This window comes from Octopus sinensis, linkage group LG4 (assembly GCF_006345805.1).
Source record: "Octopus sinensis linkage group LG4, ASM634580v1, whole genome shotgun sequence".
Taxonomy (NCBI): domain Eukaryota; kingdom Metazoa; phylum Mollusca; class Cephalopoda; order Octopoda; family Octopodidae; genus Octopus; species Octopus sinensis.
The window spans coordinates 23505131-23518652 of NC_043000.1; the positions used below are offsets into that span (position 1 = coordinate 23505131).

Consider the following 13522-nt stretch of genomic DNA (forward strand, 5'->3'; position numbering starts at 1 on the left):
ACTTATTCTTTACAAGCCTAGTACTTATTCTATTGGTCTATTTTGCTGAACTGTTAAGTTATGGGGACATAAACAAACCAACATCAGTCGTCAGATGATGGTGGGGAGGGGACAGACACAGACACACACACATATATATATAGAGAGAGTAATAAGAAAATGAAGGGGATCAATAGGTGGTATTCATCAACTTTTAGGCATATGTCTATTTATTTATTTACTAAAATGACAATTATAACAATATAGATACACGTATAACATATGTTTTACATATATAATATATAAAGATACCAGTAATTATTAAAATATATAACATATATATATATATATAATATATATATATATATATATATATATATATACACATATGTGTATATATATGACGGGCTTCTTTCAGTTTCTGTCAACCAAATCCACTCACAAGTCTTTGGTCAGCCTGAGGCTATAGTAGAAGAGACCTGCCCAAGCTGTCACACAATGAGACAGAACCCGGAACCATGTGGTAGATTAATAACATTACCATTATCTTTATCTGGAATTAATTCTAATTCCTTTACACTAAGTAGACACTCGCTTCTCTTTCTCTCAACACACATCATCACTCAGATTCTGACCGTAACCGTTTAGTATTTAGACTGGCCATATCCAGACCAAATATTCCATCTGCTTTATGTTCAAACCAACCAGATCTGGTTTCCCATATCTAACCTACAATGTCATTTTAAAAATAAAGAATCTCAACATTGAAATTCCAAAGCTACAAGATAAAAAACTTGGTTAATTGTAAACAATGTGAATAAATAAGATTTAGATTTGACAGAGTAATCTGAATGTTCAAAGGTTAAAACAGCTTTGTAAAAAATGTTCGGGATGAAACTAAGAAGATATTGGATCAGTAACTGACAGTATTGTAAGTTCAAATCTACTATAATGCCTTGTTGCCTCTGTGGGGCAAAAAAACAAAAAAACAAAAACAAAAAACAAAGCCGAAAACAAAAACCCTCTTTGCATATATGACTGGTCTGAGAAAGTTATTTAAAGTATACTAGCAACCTATCCAAGAAGATAGGTTACTAGTATCGTTACGTTCTGGGTTCAAATTCCGCTGAGGTCGACTTTGCCTTTCATCCTTTTTGGGGTTGATAAGTTAAGTACCAGTTATGCACTGGGGTCAATGTAATCGACTTAATCCGTTTGTCTGTCTTTGTTTGTCCCCTCTGTGTTTAGCCCCTTGTGGGTAGTAAAGAAATATATCTCTGTGGATAAAACCAAGACACATAATAATACAGACATATATGCAGTGATGCATAGACACACACACGTGTACAGTGATATAGACACACATACACACACATACAGTGATATATACACTGACATACATACAGAGATGAATAGAGGCACATATGCAGACAGACTCATATATATTTGTCCTTGTCAGAATCATGTTCTAATATCAGTAATGAGGCGGCAAGATGTGTGAAATTAGTCTGTAGAGAGAATTTAATGTCAGTATTCTGACTGTGAAAATACCAACAGTTAAGATCAGATCAGGTTTGGTTTTTACAGATAAGAAGTACTGTAAGAGGGAGGGAGGGAGGCAGAGAAAGAGAGAGGGAGGGAGGGAGCAGAGAGAGAAAGGGAGGGAGGCAGAGAGAGAGAGAGAGAAAGAGGGGAGAGAGAGGATATTATAACAGAGGCAAAGTGAAGGGAAGTAGAAGTATGTTGTAGTGGTAGGAGGTTAAAAGGTGATACAGCAGTAATGGGAGATGAACAGAGAGAGGGGGATATAAAACTGCTCTCCCTTACTCCCACTATATGTTACATAACCCCTCCCCCCACCGCAACCAAGTAGCTAGGGAGTTGGAGTAGAAAAGCTACAGCTCAGTGAGGGAGAGAGAGAGGGATAAAGGTAAAAGGTAAAAATGAAAAAAGAAGTGGTGAGAGAGCATGGCTAGAGAGAATGAGAGATCAGATAGAGGTGAAAAGTTGAAAAGTAAGAAAAACTTGAATAATTATTATTGGAAAGGACATCCTTATTTTAAGGAAGTGACAGTCAGAAGAGCCATCTTCGATTTGCCATGTGGTTTCATGTCTTTTTATCTAGGGCCAATTAAGACCCACAAGGGCCCTAAGCACTGAAAAACATTTTGGTGCCCCCATATATATGTAATTCAAAGTATAAACAACAATAAACTACACAGTAAGATGGAAAATAATGTTTATTTTTGTATACTTCCACTTTATTAATGTTTGAATGGTTTTCTCCTACATTTTTTTTTAATTGCAAAGACTTTGATCAGATCCTCATAACAACACCAGGCTCCAGTCTGATCTGGCAGTGTTTCTACAGCTGGATGCCTTCCTAACACCAACCATTCCAAGAGTGTAGTGGGTGCTTTTTTACGTGCCACTGGTACAGGGCCCAGAGGGGGCTGGCATCGACCACGATCAGATGGTGCTTTTTATGTGCCACTGGCACAGAAGCCAGTCAAGGCGGTGCTGGCATCAGCCACATTCAGGTGGTGCTTTTTACGTGTCACCAGCAAGGAGATCACAACTACAATTTCCATTTCATTATGAGTCCTAGGGCTCAAGATAGACCTAAGTAAAATCTAAGTCTATAGTACATCATCATCATCATCATTTAATGTCCGTTTTCCATGCTGGCATGGGTTGGACAGTTCAACTGGGGTCTGGGAAAGCCAGGAGGCTGCACCAGGCCCCAATCTGATCTGGCAGTGTTTGTACAGCTGGATGCCCTTCCTAATGCCAACCACTCCGAGAGTGTAGTGGGTGCTTTTTACGTGCCACTGGCACAGGGGCCAGAAGAGCTGGCATCAACCACAATCAGATGGTACTTTTTTCGTGATCATCATTTAAAGTCACTTTTCCATGCAGGCATGGGTTGGATGGCTTGATACGGGCTGACAAGCTGGAGAGCTGCGCCAGGCCCCATCTGTCTGTTTTGGTTTCTATGGCTAGATGTCCTTCTTAATGCCAACAACTTCACACAGTGTATTGGGTGATTTTGTCCATCCCAACATTCAGAGTTCAAATTCCATTGCGGTCCTTTGCTTCTCATCCTTTCGAGGTCAATAAAATAAGGACCAGTTGATGTAATCAATTTAACTCCACCCCTAAAACTGCTGTATGGAGTGAGGCATGGTGTTTGAGGGAGAGAGAGATGGCGATTTTGAGAAGGACTGAGAGAGCAATGGTAAGAGAAATGTGTGGTGTGAAGCTGTTTGATAAGAGGAGAACTGATGGGGATGCTGAGGTTGGAGAAATCAGTGGAACGGCTGGCAAGGGTGAATGGAGCGAGGTGGTATGGGCATGTGTTGAGGAGGGATGAGGAGCATGTTCTGAAGAGGGTGATTGTATTTGAGGTGAATGGACAGTGAAAGCGAGGTAGACTGAGGAAAATGTGGAGGAGACAGGCGGAGGAGGAGATTGGGAGGGTTGGCTTGAGAAGGGAGGACACCTAAAACTGGGCAAGATGGTGTGAGGGTGGTTGCTATGGCATTGAGGTAGATCTGGCCACCCCTGTTAATGGGGACAAAACCCAGATTTAAAACACTGGATACATGCATGCACGCACACCATCTTGATCACAATTTCGTTGTTGCTGATCCCAGATCAGCTCTGATCAAGCAGACTGATGGTGGACAGTATTCCAGCTGTGACCATCTCATCTTATTTCCAGATAGCTTATCATAGACTACATTGTCTCTGGTTGTTTATTTTATTTTTTTTATGCCAGTAGGGTGTGATCTGAAGGAGACTTGGCTGCTATTTTTAGCAACTACAGAGACTTCATCTGGTTTGTAGCTTATTTAGTTCCCCTTGCATAGGATTTTTCTTTTTCTCACGTATTTCAGTACTTGCATTTTTGCAGGGGTGGTGGGGACACTAATCGTTTTCGCAGATGAATTACCTTCCAACATCAAACCATTTAGCTATACAGAGAGAAAAGGGAGACCCCCACCCCAACCCAAAGGCTTTTGCTATCCAAATAGTCTGGTGCAAGCAAAAGTTGTAGTACTTTTTGTTTAGTTGGTATGGTTGTAATTCAAGTGATATTTAGCTGCTGTTTCTAGCAAATCAAGTAACCACATAGAGATGAACTCCTTCACTGGCCCAAGAGATGTCTCTTACTAACAGCCACACACCTTGACTGCATCAGTAATCCAGTCCTCATCTTTTGAAATAATATAAAGTTTGAAAAAGGCACAGGCGTGCATGGATGTGTGGTGAAGAAGTGCTCTTTCCAGCCACACAGTCTTGAGTTCAGTCCCACTTTGTGGCATCTTAAGCAAGTGTTTTTTTTACTATAGCCCGGGGAAGACCAAAGCCCTGTGAGTGGATCTGGTTGACAGAAACTGAGAGAAGTCTGTCGTATAAGTGTGTGTGTGTGCATGCCTGTGCATCTTTATGCATGTCGGTGTGTGTGTGCCAGTGCATGTGTGTGCCAGTGTATGTGTATGCCAGTGCATGTGTGTGTTTGTGCCAGTGCATGTGTGTGTGTGTGTGTGTGCCAGTGCATGTGTGTGTGTGTGTGTGTGTGTGTGTGTATGTGTGTGTGCGTGCGTAGCGAAATGTGTGCATTTCTCTTAATATCATTGAGCTACAAGCTATAACATTGTTTCCCCTTTTTTGTCAACAAATTGTTGGCTTTGCCCCTTTGATGATGTGTGGAACAAGAAGTACTTAACTTAAAGGAAAGAAAAATCTAAGGATTACCACCTGAAACAGCATCCTGCTATTAAACAACACCTTAGTAATATACTTATCTAACCCATGCTAGTCTGGGAAAACAGATGTGAAAATGTACAAGTATCATTTAATTATGTCTCTTCCTCCAGTTGAACGACAAGTCTTAATTAGTCGGCTACTTTCCTCCGACTTTGCACCATGTGTCACAGGTTTGAAAGTCAAAGTAAGAATTGTCATTTAGTCTCAGGTCCATTTTCTTTACCCTTTCGAAGCCCTAAGACTAATGAGGCTAGTTACTTGGTTTCCATACTGTATAAGCGACTGAGGTCACAACATTCCCTCTGGACAGGGTGCCAGTCCATCGCAGGGTTCTAGTGCATCAATTTTGAGGGGAGAGGCCAGGGCAGCAACATTGACCACCAGTATTTGAGTTATTTTATTGACCCCCTCCCCCCAAGAGACGAAAGGTAAAGTTGACCTCCGTGTGATTTGAACTCAGAATGTAAAGAGCCGGAAGAAATGGCGCTAACCATTTTACCCGATGTGCTAACAATTCTGCAAGCTTGCTACCTTCCCATGTCCATTAAGACTATATTATTGAAAGCAGGGTGTGGGGGAACTTTTTAGTGCGGCAGGCAAAAATTTCCAATGAAAAAGGTCTACGGGCAGACCACAAGTTCTAACACTTATATCTACGTAAGTCTTGTACATATAGGCACAGGAGTGGCTGTGTGGTAAGTAGCTTGCTTACGAACCACATGGTTCCGGGTTCAGTCCCACAGTGTGGAATCTAGGCCAAGTGTCTTCTACTATAGCCTCGGGCCGACCAAAGCCTTGTCAGTAGATTTGGTAGATGGAAACTGAAATAAGCCTGTCGTATATATATGTATGAGTGTGTGTATATGCTTGCATATCTGTGTTTGCCCCCCAACATTGCTTGAAAACTGATGCTGGTGTGTTTACATCCCCATAACTTAGCGGTTCGGCAAAAAGAGACCGATAGAATAAGTACTAGGCTTACAAAGAATAAGACCTGGAGTCGATTTGCTCAACCTAAGGTGGTGCTCCAGCAAAGCCACAGTCAAATGACTGAAACAAGTAAAAGAGTATGTATAATTCGATATACATTAATAAAGATAAGTTTAACACATTAAATTAGCAAGTAACATCTGCATTAACGTCACCACTGAATTTAGGACGTTTATATTACTTATGAAGTATTCTATATTTTTCAGCTAGAGTGTAGTTGGGTCTCAAGGGGGTGGTACAAACCTACCAATATGTGTTTTATAGTGAAAACAAAATTCTTTTCTACTCTAGGCACAAGAACCGAAATTTTGCGGGAGGGGACCAGTCGATTGCATTGATCCTAGTATGCAACTGGTACTTAATTTATTGACCCCGAAAGGATGAAAGGCAAAGCTGACCTCGGCGGAAAGCAAAATTTCCATTCAAATGGCAATTACCGGATGAGTTTCTGTTCGATTCTAGCTGCTTTAAGTTGTCGTGGAAACGCGACCTATGTTGCAAATAGGGATATTGTATAAATTTTATAATTGGAAAATTTATTATATTTTGTACATACAAGTATATTGGCCTGCAGGCGCAATTATGCCCACGGGCAGGGGTGTCCTTTATTTAGTTAAGATAGAAGGGACAATAAAAGGCAATTTAGCTATTTTGGTGGGTCAAGGGACTACGTAGAGGCTCCTTTGTGGTAAGAGCTTAGAACAGAAGAATTTGAACTTGGTTTCTTTTCTTCCAAGATCATAGAGTTAAAGCCATGGCTTTCATCTCCATCATGGCAGTGCATCAAGGAAACTGAAGATGGAGTTTAAACTAGATAAAAATTTTAAATTGTTTTAAGTTGTAGAAAGAAATATTTACAAAGGACACGATAAACTAAATGACGAACAGTCTAGCATGATTTAGCTTATCAGGTCATTTACTAGACAACTAAAACATAATGATTAAAGATGACAAAAGGAAAAAATATCAGGATTAGACTTGAGTAAAATATTCTAGAGGTAATGCTACAAAGACTTCGATGGTTGAGGGTGAGCTAATTCAGTAAAATAGAGGAGTTCCTAATGTCAGCTTTAATTAGACGTGTATTTTCTCATGTTATGTCGTTGCTGCTGTTAGAACTAAGACTAAGCTATATAAATTCCTGACCGCACAACTGGCTCACTCACTCCATAATGGATAGCCAGAGAACTTAGGGAGGCCTAAGCATCAGCCAGCCAGCTGGTTATTATTATTTTAACATTACCAATTCATTTTAGTCTTTCATTTTTAAGGCAGCTATGTAGTGAGAGAAAGAGAAAAGATGGATGAGTATATATATATATATATATATATATATATATATATATACACACATACATATATACACATACATGCATATATATACATATATATATATACACACACATACATATATATATATATATATATACATACATATACATAGAGAGAGAGAGAGAGAGAGAGAGAGAGAGAGAGAGAGAGAGAGAGAGAGAGAGAGAGAGAGAGAGAGAGAAGGAAAGAGGGATTTTGGCAAATACCTCATTCTAGCATTTCACAACAGGAAAAAAATTCTACTTCAGAACAAATTGACCTAACATCAATTCATAAGTGTAAAAATTTTGGAGAGAGAGCTTTGTTAATATCTAAATATATTATTAAGAAAGTGTTAACATATCTAATGCAGAGAACACTAAAAAGCTAACAGGAAATAATGCTGTGGTGAGGGAGAGAAGCTACTTTAGTTGTGTCTAATATTATTTTAATAATGCTGACAAGAATGGGAGACAATGTCGGACAGGCTTCAGACTTATTATGACCTTATCAACAAAGTATATACTTTGCCATACGAGCTGTAGTATTGACAAGAGAATCAGAAAATAAATGTACAGCAATGTACACTAGTTGAAATAGAAAATTTGAAATATTCTGTTGGTAGTAATAATTGCAGCAATGGTTTTGCATATCCTCAGAATTATAGAAGTAAAAATGGGGAGTTTTGATAGCCATGAATTTGGATATAAAACTAGGCCAGAGAATAATTTTACTGCAAAATATATTTTCAATAAAAATCTTTTACAAAATAACATACTAATCCTAGTAGACTCCAGAACAAGGCATATGGTCTAGTGGTTACAGCAGCAGACTTGCGTTCGAGGGATTACGGGTTCGAATCTCAGACCGGGTAATGTGTGTTTATGAGTGAAACACCTAAGTTCCACGTGGCTCTGGCAGAGGGTAATGGTGAACTGCTGACTCTTTTGCCACAACTTTCTCTCACTCTTGCCTCCTGCATCTAGCAGCTCACCTGTGACAGACTGGCGCTCTGTTCAGGTGGGAAACCTATAATCCAATGAAACTGGAAACCGACCCTTATGAGCCAGACATGGCTCAAGAAGGAACAAACAACAACATACTCCAGAACAAGATATTGTAAAGTTTTCCCTTCAGCATTTTAGCGTTCCATAAAAAACTAGCACATGTGCCAATTAGGGAACCTGTGCCAGTGCCATGTGTAGGGCAACTGTACTGGGGCCCGTGTATAAGGCACCTAGTACACTCTGTAAAGTGGCTGGCATTAGGCAGGGTATCCAGCCATAGGAACCATGCCAAAACAGAGACAACTGAAACCTGGGCAGCTCCTGTCAGATTGTCCAACTCATGCAAGTATGGAAAACCGATGTTAAATGAAGACAATGATGTTGATGATGATGATCTTCCATGAATTTTAGTTTTGAATATAATAAACTATAGATTGGGAAGTATTGAGAAAAATCATTCTTTTGGAATATTTTTCACAATTCTTTAAGAGTTGAAACTGAAGAAAATCTTTCTTAGAATCCTGAGAATTGACATGGTATCTATTTATCTTTCACCTTGTCACCACCATCTCCATATCTCTTTCCAGCTCCACCCCATGTTACTTCCACCCACCCTGACATAATGTAGGAGTAAGCAGGTACCTCTTTTACAACAACAAACCTTGTTCCTGACCTTTCTATCATACTTAAACCTTTAACATTTAAACCAACCATATCTTGCTCAAATGTTCTTCATGTTTCATGTTCAAATTAGCAACATTCAGCCTCTCACACCTACCCTACAATGTCATTCTCAAAATAAACCTCATACCATTAAAATCTCAAAAGTATGAGATGTTGCATAACTAATTCAAAATAATGTGAAAGAATTAGAATTACATTTAAAAGAATAATCTTAAGATTAAAGGATTAAACCTTGATTAAAGCCACTGCCCTCCCTACTATACTCCCCTCTCAGTCGGGGGTGCTCTTTAGTCTTGTGAGTTACATGGTAACCTAATGGAGGCGCAATGGCCCAGTGGTTAGGGCAATGGACTCACAATCGAAGGATTGCAGTTTTGATTCCCAGACCGTTTGTTGTGAGTGTTTATTGAGTGAAAACATCTAAAGCTCCACGAGGCTCTGGCAGGGAGTAGTGGCGGACCCTGCTGCATTCTTTCACCACAACTCCTCTCACTCTTTCTTCCTGTTTCTCTTGTAACTGTATTTCAAAGGGCCAGCCTTGTCACACTCTGTGTCATGCTGAATCTCCCCATGAACTACATTAATCAATTGGAACCCCTGCCGTCATTACTGACAGAGTGCCACGACATGGCAGCCTCACTTGCCACATAAAGAGCACTCAGTACATGCTGTAAAGTGTTCGGTGTCAGGAAGAGCATCCAGCTAAGGAAACCATCCAACTCGTACCAGCAAAGAATCCACAAGTGACGTCATGATAATGATGATGAGATGATGATGATGGTGGTGGTAGTGATAATGATGCAAGCAGAACTTTTAAGAATAAAAACTGAAAACCAAAAATTCCTCGTCGCTATCTTTGTAAAGGCCAATAGTGACCTAACAGTCTCAGAATCTTGTTGAGTAAATATTATTTTACCTTATAAGGTGTTATTGCTCAAAGTAGAATATAATTCTCACATTTTGTGATAACACTGGTTGAAGTAAAACAAATAATGTAATCTCTACAGAACTGTTGAATTGGTAGTTAATGCTTTGTCTTCATGTAGTGCAGTAGTCATCAACCGAGATACATATGACCCTTGGTAATCCACATAAGATTTTGTTGTTAAAATTTATGCGCAATGAATAGCTATTTCTTTATTGCCCACAAGGGGCTAAACAAGGACAGACAAAGAGATTAAGTCGATTACATCAACCCCAGTGCGTAACTGGTACTTATTTAATCGACCCCGAAAGGATGAAAGGCAAAGTCGACCTTGGCGGAATTTGAACTCAGAACGTAGTAGCAGACAAAATACCTATTTCTTTATTACCCACAAGGGGCTAAACACAGAGGGGACAAACAAGGACAGACATAGGTATTAAGTCGATTACATCAACCCCAGTGCGTAACTGGTACTTATTTAATCAACCTCGAAAGGATGAAAGGCAAAGTCGACCTTGGCGGAATTTGAACTCAGAACGTAGTAGCAGACAAAATACCGTTAAGCATTTTGCCCGGCATGCTAGCGTTTCTGCCAGCTCGCCACCTTAATGTGCAATTAATAGCTTATGCTTCTACAATGCACAAAATATTTAAATTTTCTATTCAATTCCTAATAATATTTTATCACAGAAATACAGGAGGATTCTTTTAATATACATTGAATGGCTCTTGAGGTCCAGTAGAGTAAAGCAAGAACCAAAGGGGTCCATTGGTAAAAAAAAAAAAGGTTGAGAACCACTGATGTAGTCTATTAAGATTACACATCAGTCAGGCACCATCCATTTCGCTGGAGGTCATTAACCATCCCAACCTATTCTTAGATCAAAACACTTTATAAGAATCAGGCTTCTAATATCAGAAATCACGAAAAGGAATATAATTACTTACACATTAAAGGAAAGGCAACCCCAAGTAAGAAGACTATTACAGCGCCCAGCATGTAGACAAGAAGGTAGCCAGCACCAAGTACTATCAACACACTGATGATTGGATGGTCTCTCTTGAACTTGCGGCTTTTCCACTGGTTATTGGTACAGAACACAAACCCTCCGAAAGCAGCAGCAATAGCCACAAAACCAAACACCATTTTCACAGGATGGATTACACTGAAATCAAAAATAAATCAATCAATTTTATTTTTTTGTTTTACTTATATTTCTTTTATGTTCTTCCTTTTTTTTTTAAAATTAGTATTATTAGTTTTTCAATGACTATTGAAAAGGTTGCAAGATGAAACGAAAATTTAAGAAAAATAATTAAGTAAATGAGTGGAAACTTTATCGGTGAGTGTGTTAAATAATAAGGCACTAAAAGAGAATGACTCTCCTCAGAACAAATTATTATTTTATTTCTTCATAAACTTAAAAAATGCAAGGAAATGGATCAAACTGGAACATAAAAGGTAATGTATTTTGCTTTTTCAGTGTATAATTTCCTAATTAGTCAAAAACCTTCACACACACACACACAGAGAAATGTGGTTGAAAAGCTTGCTTACTAAACAATGGAGTTTTGTATTCAGTCCCACAGCATGGCATCTTAGGCAAGCATTTTCTAAAATAGCCCTGGGTCAACTAAAGTCTTGTGAGCAGATTTGGTAGATGGAAAGTGAAAGAAACCGCGTGTGTGTGTCTTGCCGTGACATTGTATGATGGCTGTAAAACAAGCAACATTGTCATGTTGTTTGTTTCCAGTCTTCCATGAAAAACATGTCTGGTTCAGCAAGGATAAATATCACTAGGCTTGGGAACAGGTGAGGGTTGGCAACTAGTAGGACATCCAGCCACAGAAAAAAATTGCATCAACAAATTCCATCTGAGCCATGCAAGTTTGGAAAAGTGAATGTCAAAAATGATGATGATAATGTTCACACACACATGCAATACAAGTAAATAATTGTGACATTCATGTTCTTCGCACACTAAGCATTTTGTCTGGTGTGCTAACAATTGTGTCAGCTAGCCATGATGATGATGATAATAATGATAAGGCTGCAGGTGTAATATCAGTGTGCATACATGACGGAGTGTAAGAACCCTGAGAGAAAAATTGGACATAAGAAGCATCAAATGTGGTAAGAGAGACAGCTGTGCAGGTATGGTCATGTGTTACATATGGATGAAAACAGCTGTATGAAGAAGTGCCACTCCCTAACTCAAATAAAAAAAATGGTGCACTTTTAATAAAAACATCTTTAACCACATGAATGACTGGTGGTTCATTGCTAACTTCACACAAGTGCCATATGCATCACTGGTGGTACATTTTCCTAATTTGAGAAAATATTTTATTCTGCATCTTTGACATGGCTTTGAGGATATTTATGTGGTGTCACCAGCCAGTTCCAGTAACAGGCTGTGGCGGTTAATAAACTCACCATCATTTATAGATTTTCTTTGATCAACAATAGTGCATAGAATACTAATACTTGCATCTACTAAATGAAAGGTCCTGCCAAAAATTTAAACAAGTTCATTGATTGGAATACTCTTATACTTTTTTACTTGTTTCAGTCATTTGACTGCGGTCATGCTGGAGCACCGCCTTTTAGTCGAGCAAATCGACCCCAGGATGTAAACACACCAGCATCGGTTGTCAAGCGATGTTGGGGGGGGGGGAAGACAAACACAGACACACATATATACGTATACACGATGGGCTTCTTTCAGTTTCTGTCTACCAAATCCACTCACAAGGCTTTGGTTGGCCTGAGGCTATAGTAGAAGACATTTGCCCAAGGTGCCATGCAGTGGGACTGAACCTGGAACCATGTGGTTGGTAAGCAAGCTACTTACCACACAGCCACTCCTGCACCTGTGCATAAAATATTAATACTTGCATCTACTAAATAGAAGGTCCTGCCAAAAATTTAAATAAGTTCATTGAATGGAATATGAGACATTTGGTACTACTTATTGGACATCAGACATTTTAATGTTTCTCTCATTTTCTTCCTTCCCCCTCCCTTAACCCCTCTCAGTTTATGTGTATGAGGAGAGGGAAAACATGAGACTGCTCTCACAAATAAACCTGACCACTCTCAAAAATTAAGTAAAAAAAAAAAAAAACAGGAAAAATAATCCAGAATCCTTGACTGGTACTGGATCGATCCCAAAATCTAATCAGTTTGTGCCAGTCACGAGGCCAAACATCCCTTAAAGTTTCATCCGAATCCATCCAGTGGTTCTTGAGATATCTTGTCCACAAACAAACAAACATGACCGAAAACAATACCTCCGCCTTCGCTAAGGCAGCGGTAACAAAATCATGCACTTGACCAGTCAGTTAGTATGAGTGACCAGCAAGATATTGTTAATTCATGAATTTGTAGCGCAAAGCTCTGTATCATTAGGTATCATTGAAAAATATAGTCGTTTAAAACTAAAATATTTTAAAATTTTATAACATGATACTGTGGAGAAAGTTCTACCAAAGTCCACTGCATGCCATACAAAAACATGCAGTGTCGCTACCAACATAAATACCATAGATTCACTATCACAACTTTACGGTCATCAGGACTTCTACATCCAAATAGACTTCACCCAACTACATATCATTTTTGGTTACTTTGGTGCTTACCACCTGCCCATGCTATGTCACAAAAGAGATAATTAACTAAAAAGTTCATGTTATCACTAATATTTTTCTTTTACTGTAATTCATGTGTTGCATGACACCATATATTATAAAATGAGTTTCTGGGTAGAAGAGTAACATACTTTTATTTTGTCTTGTTCTGTTTTGAATATTAACCCTTTCGTTACTGTATTTATTTTGAGATGCTCTGTAT

General features: G+C 39.0%; 1 protein-coding gene across 1 annotated transcript in view; it reads right to left on the reverse strand.

The window, feature by feature from the left end:
• LOC115210884 (PRA1 family protein 3) overlaps positions 1-13522 on the reverse strand; it is a 78006-nt gene that overhangs the window by 9331 nt on the left and 55153 nt on the right. Inside the window, exon 2 of the mRNA XM_029779654.2 lies at positions 10618-10835. Coding sequence (XP_029635514.1) covers positions 10618-10835 — 218 coding nt within the window. The remainder of the gene's footprint in view (positions 1-10617; positions 10836-13522) is intronic.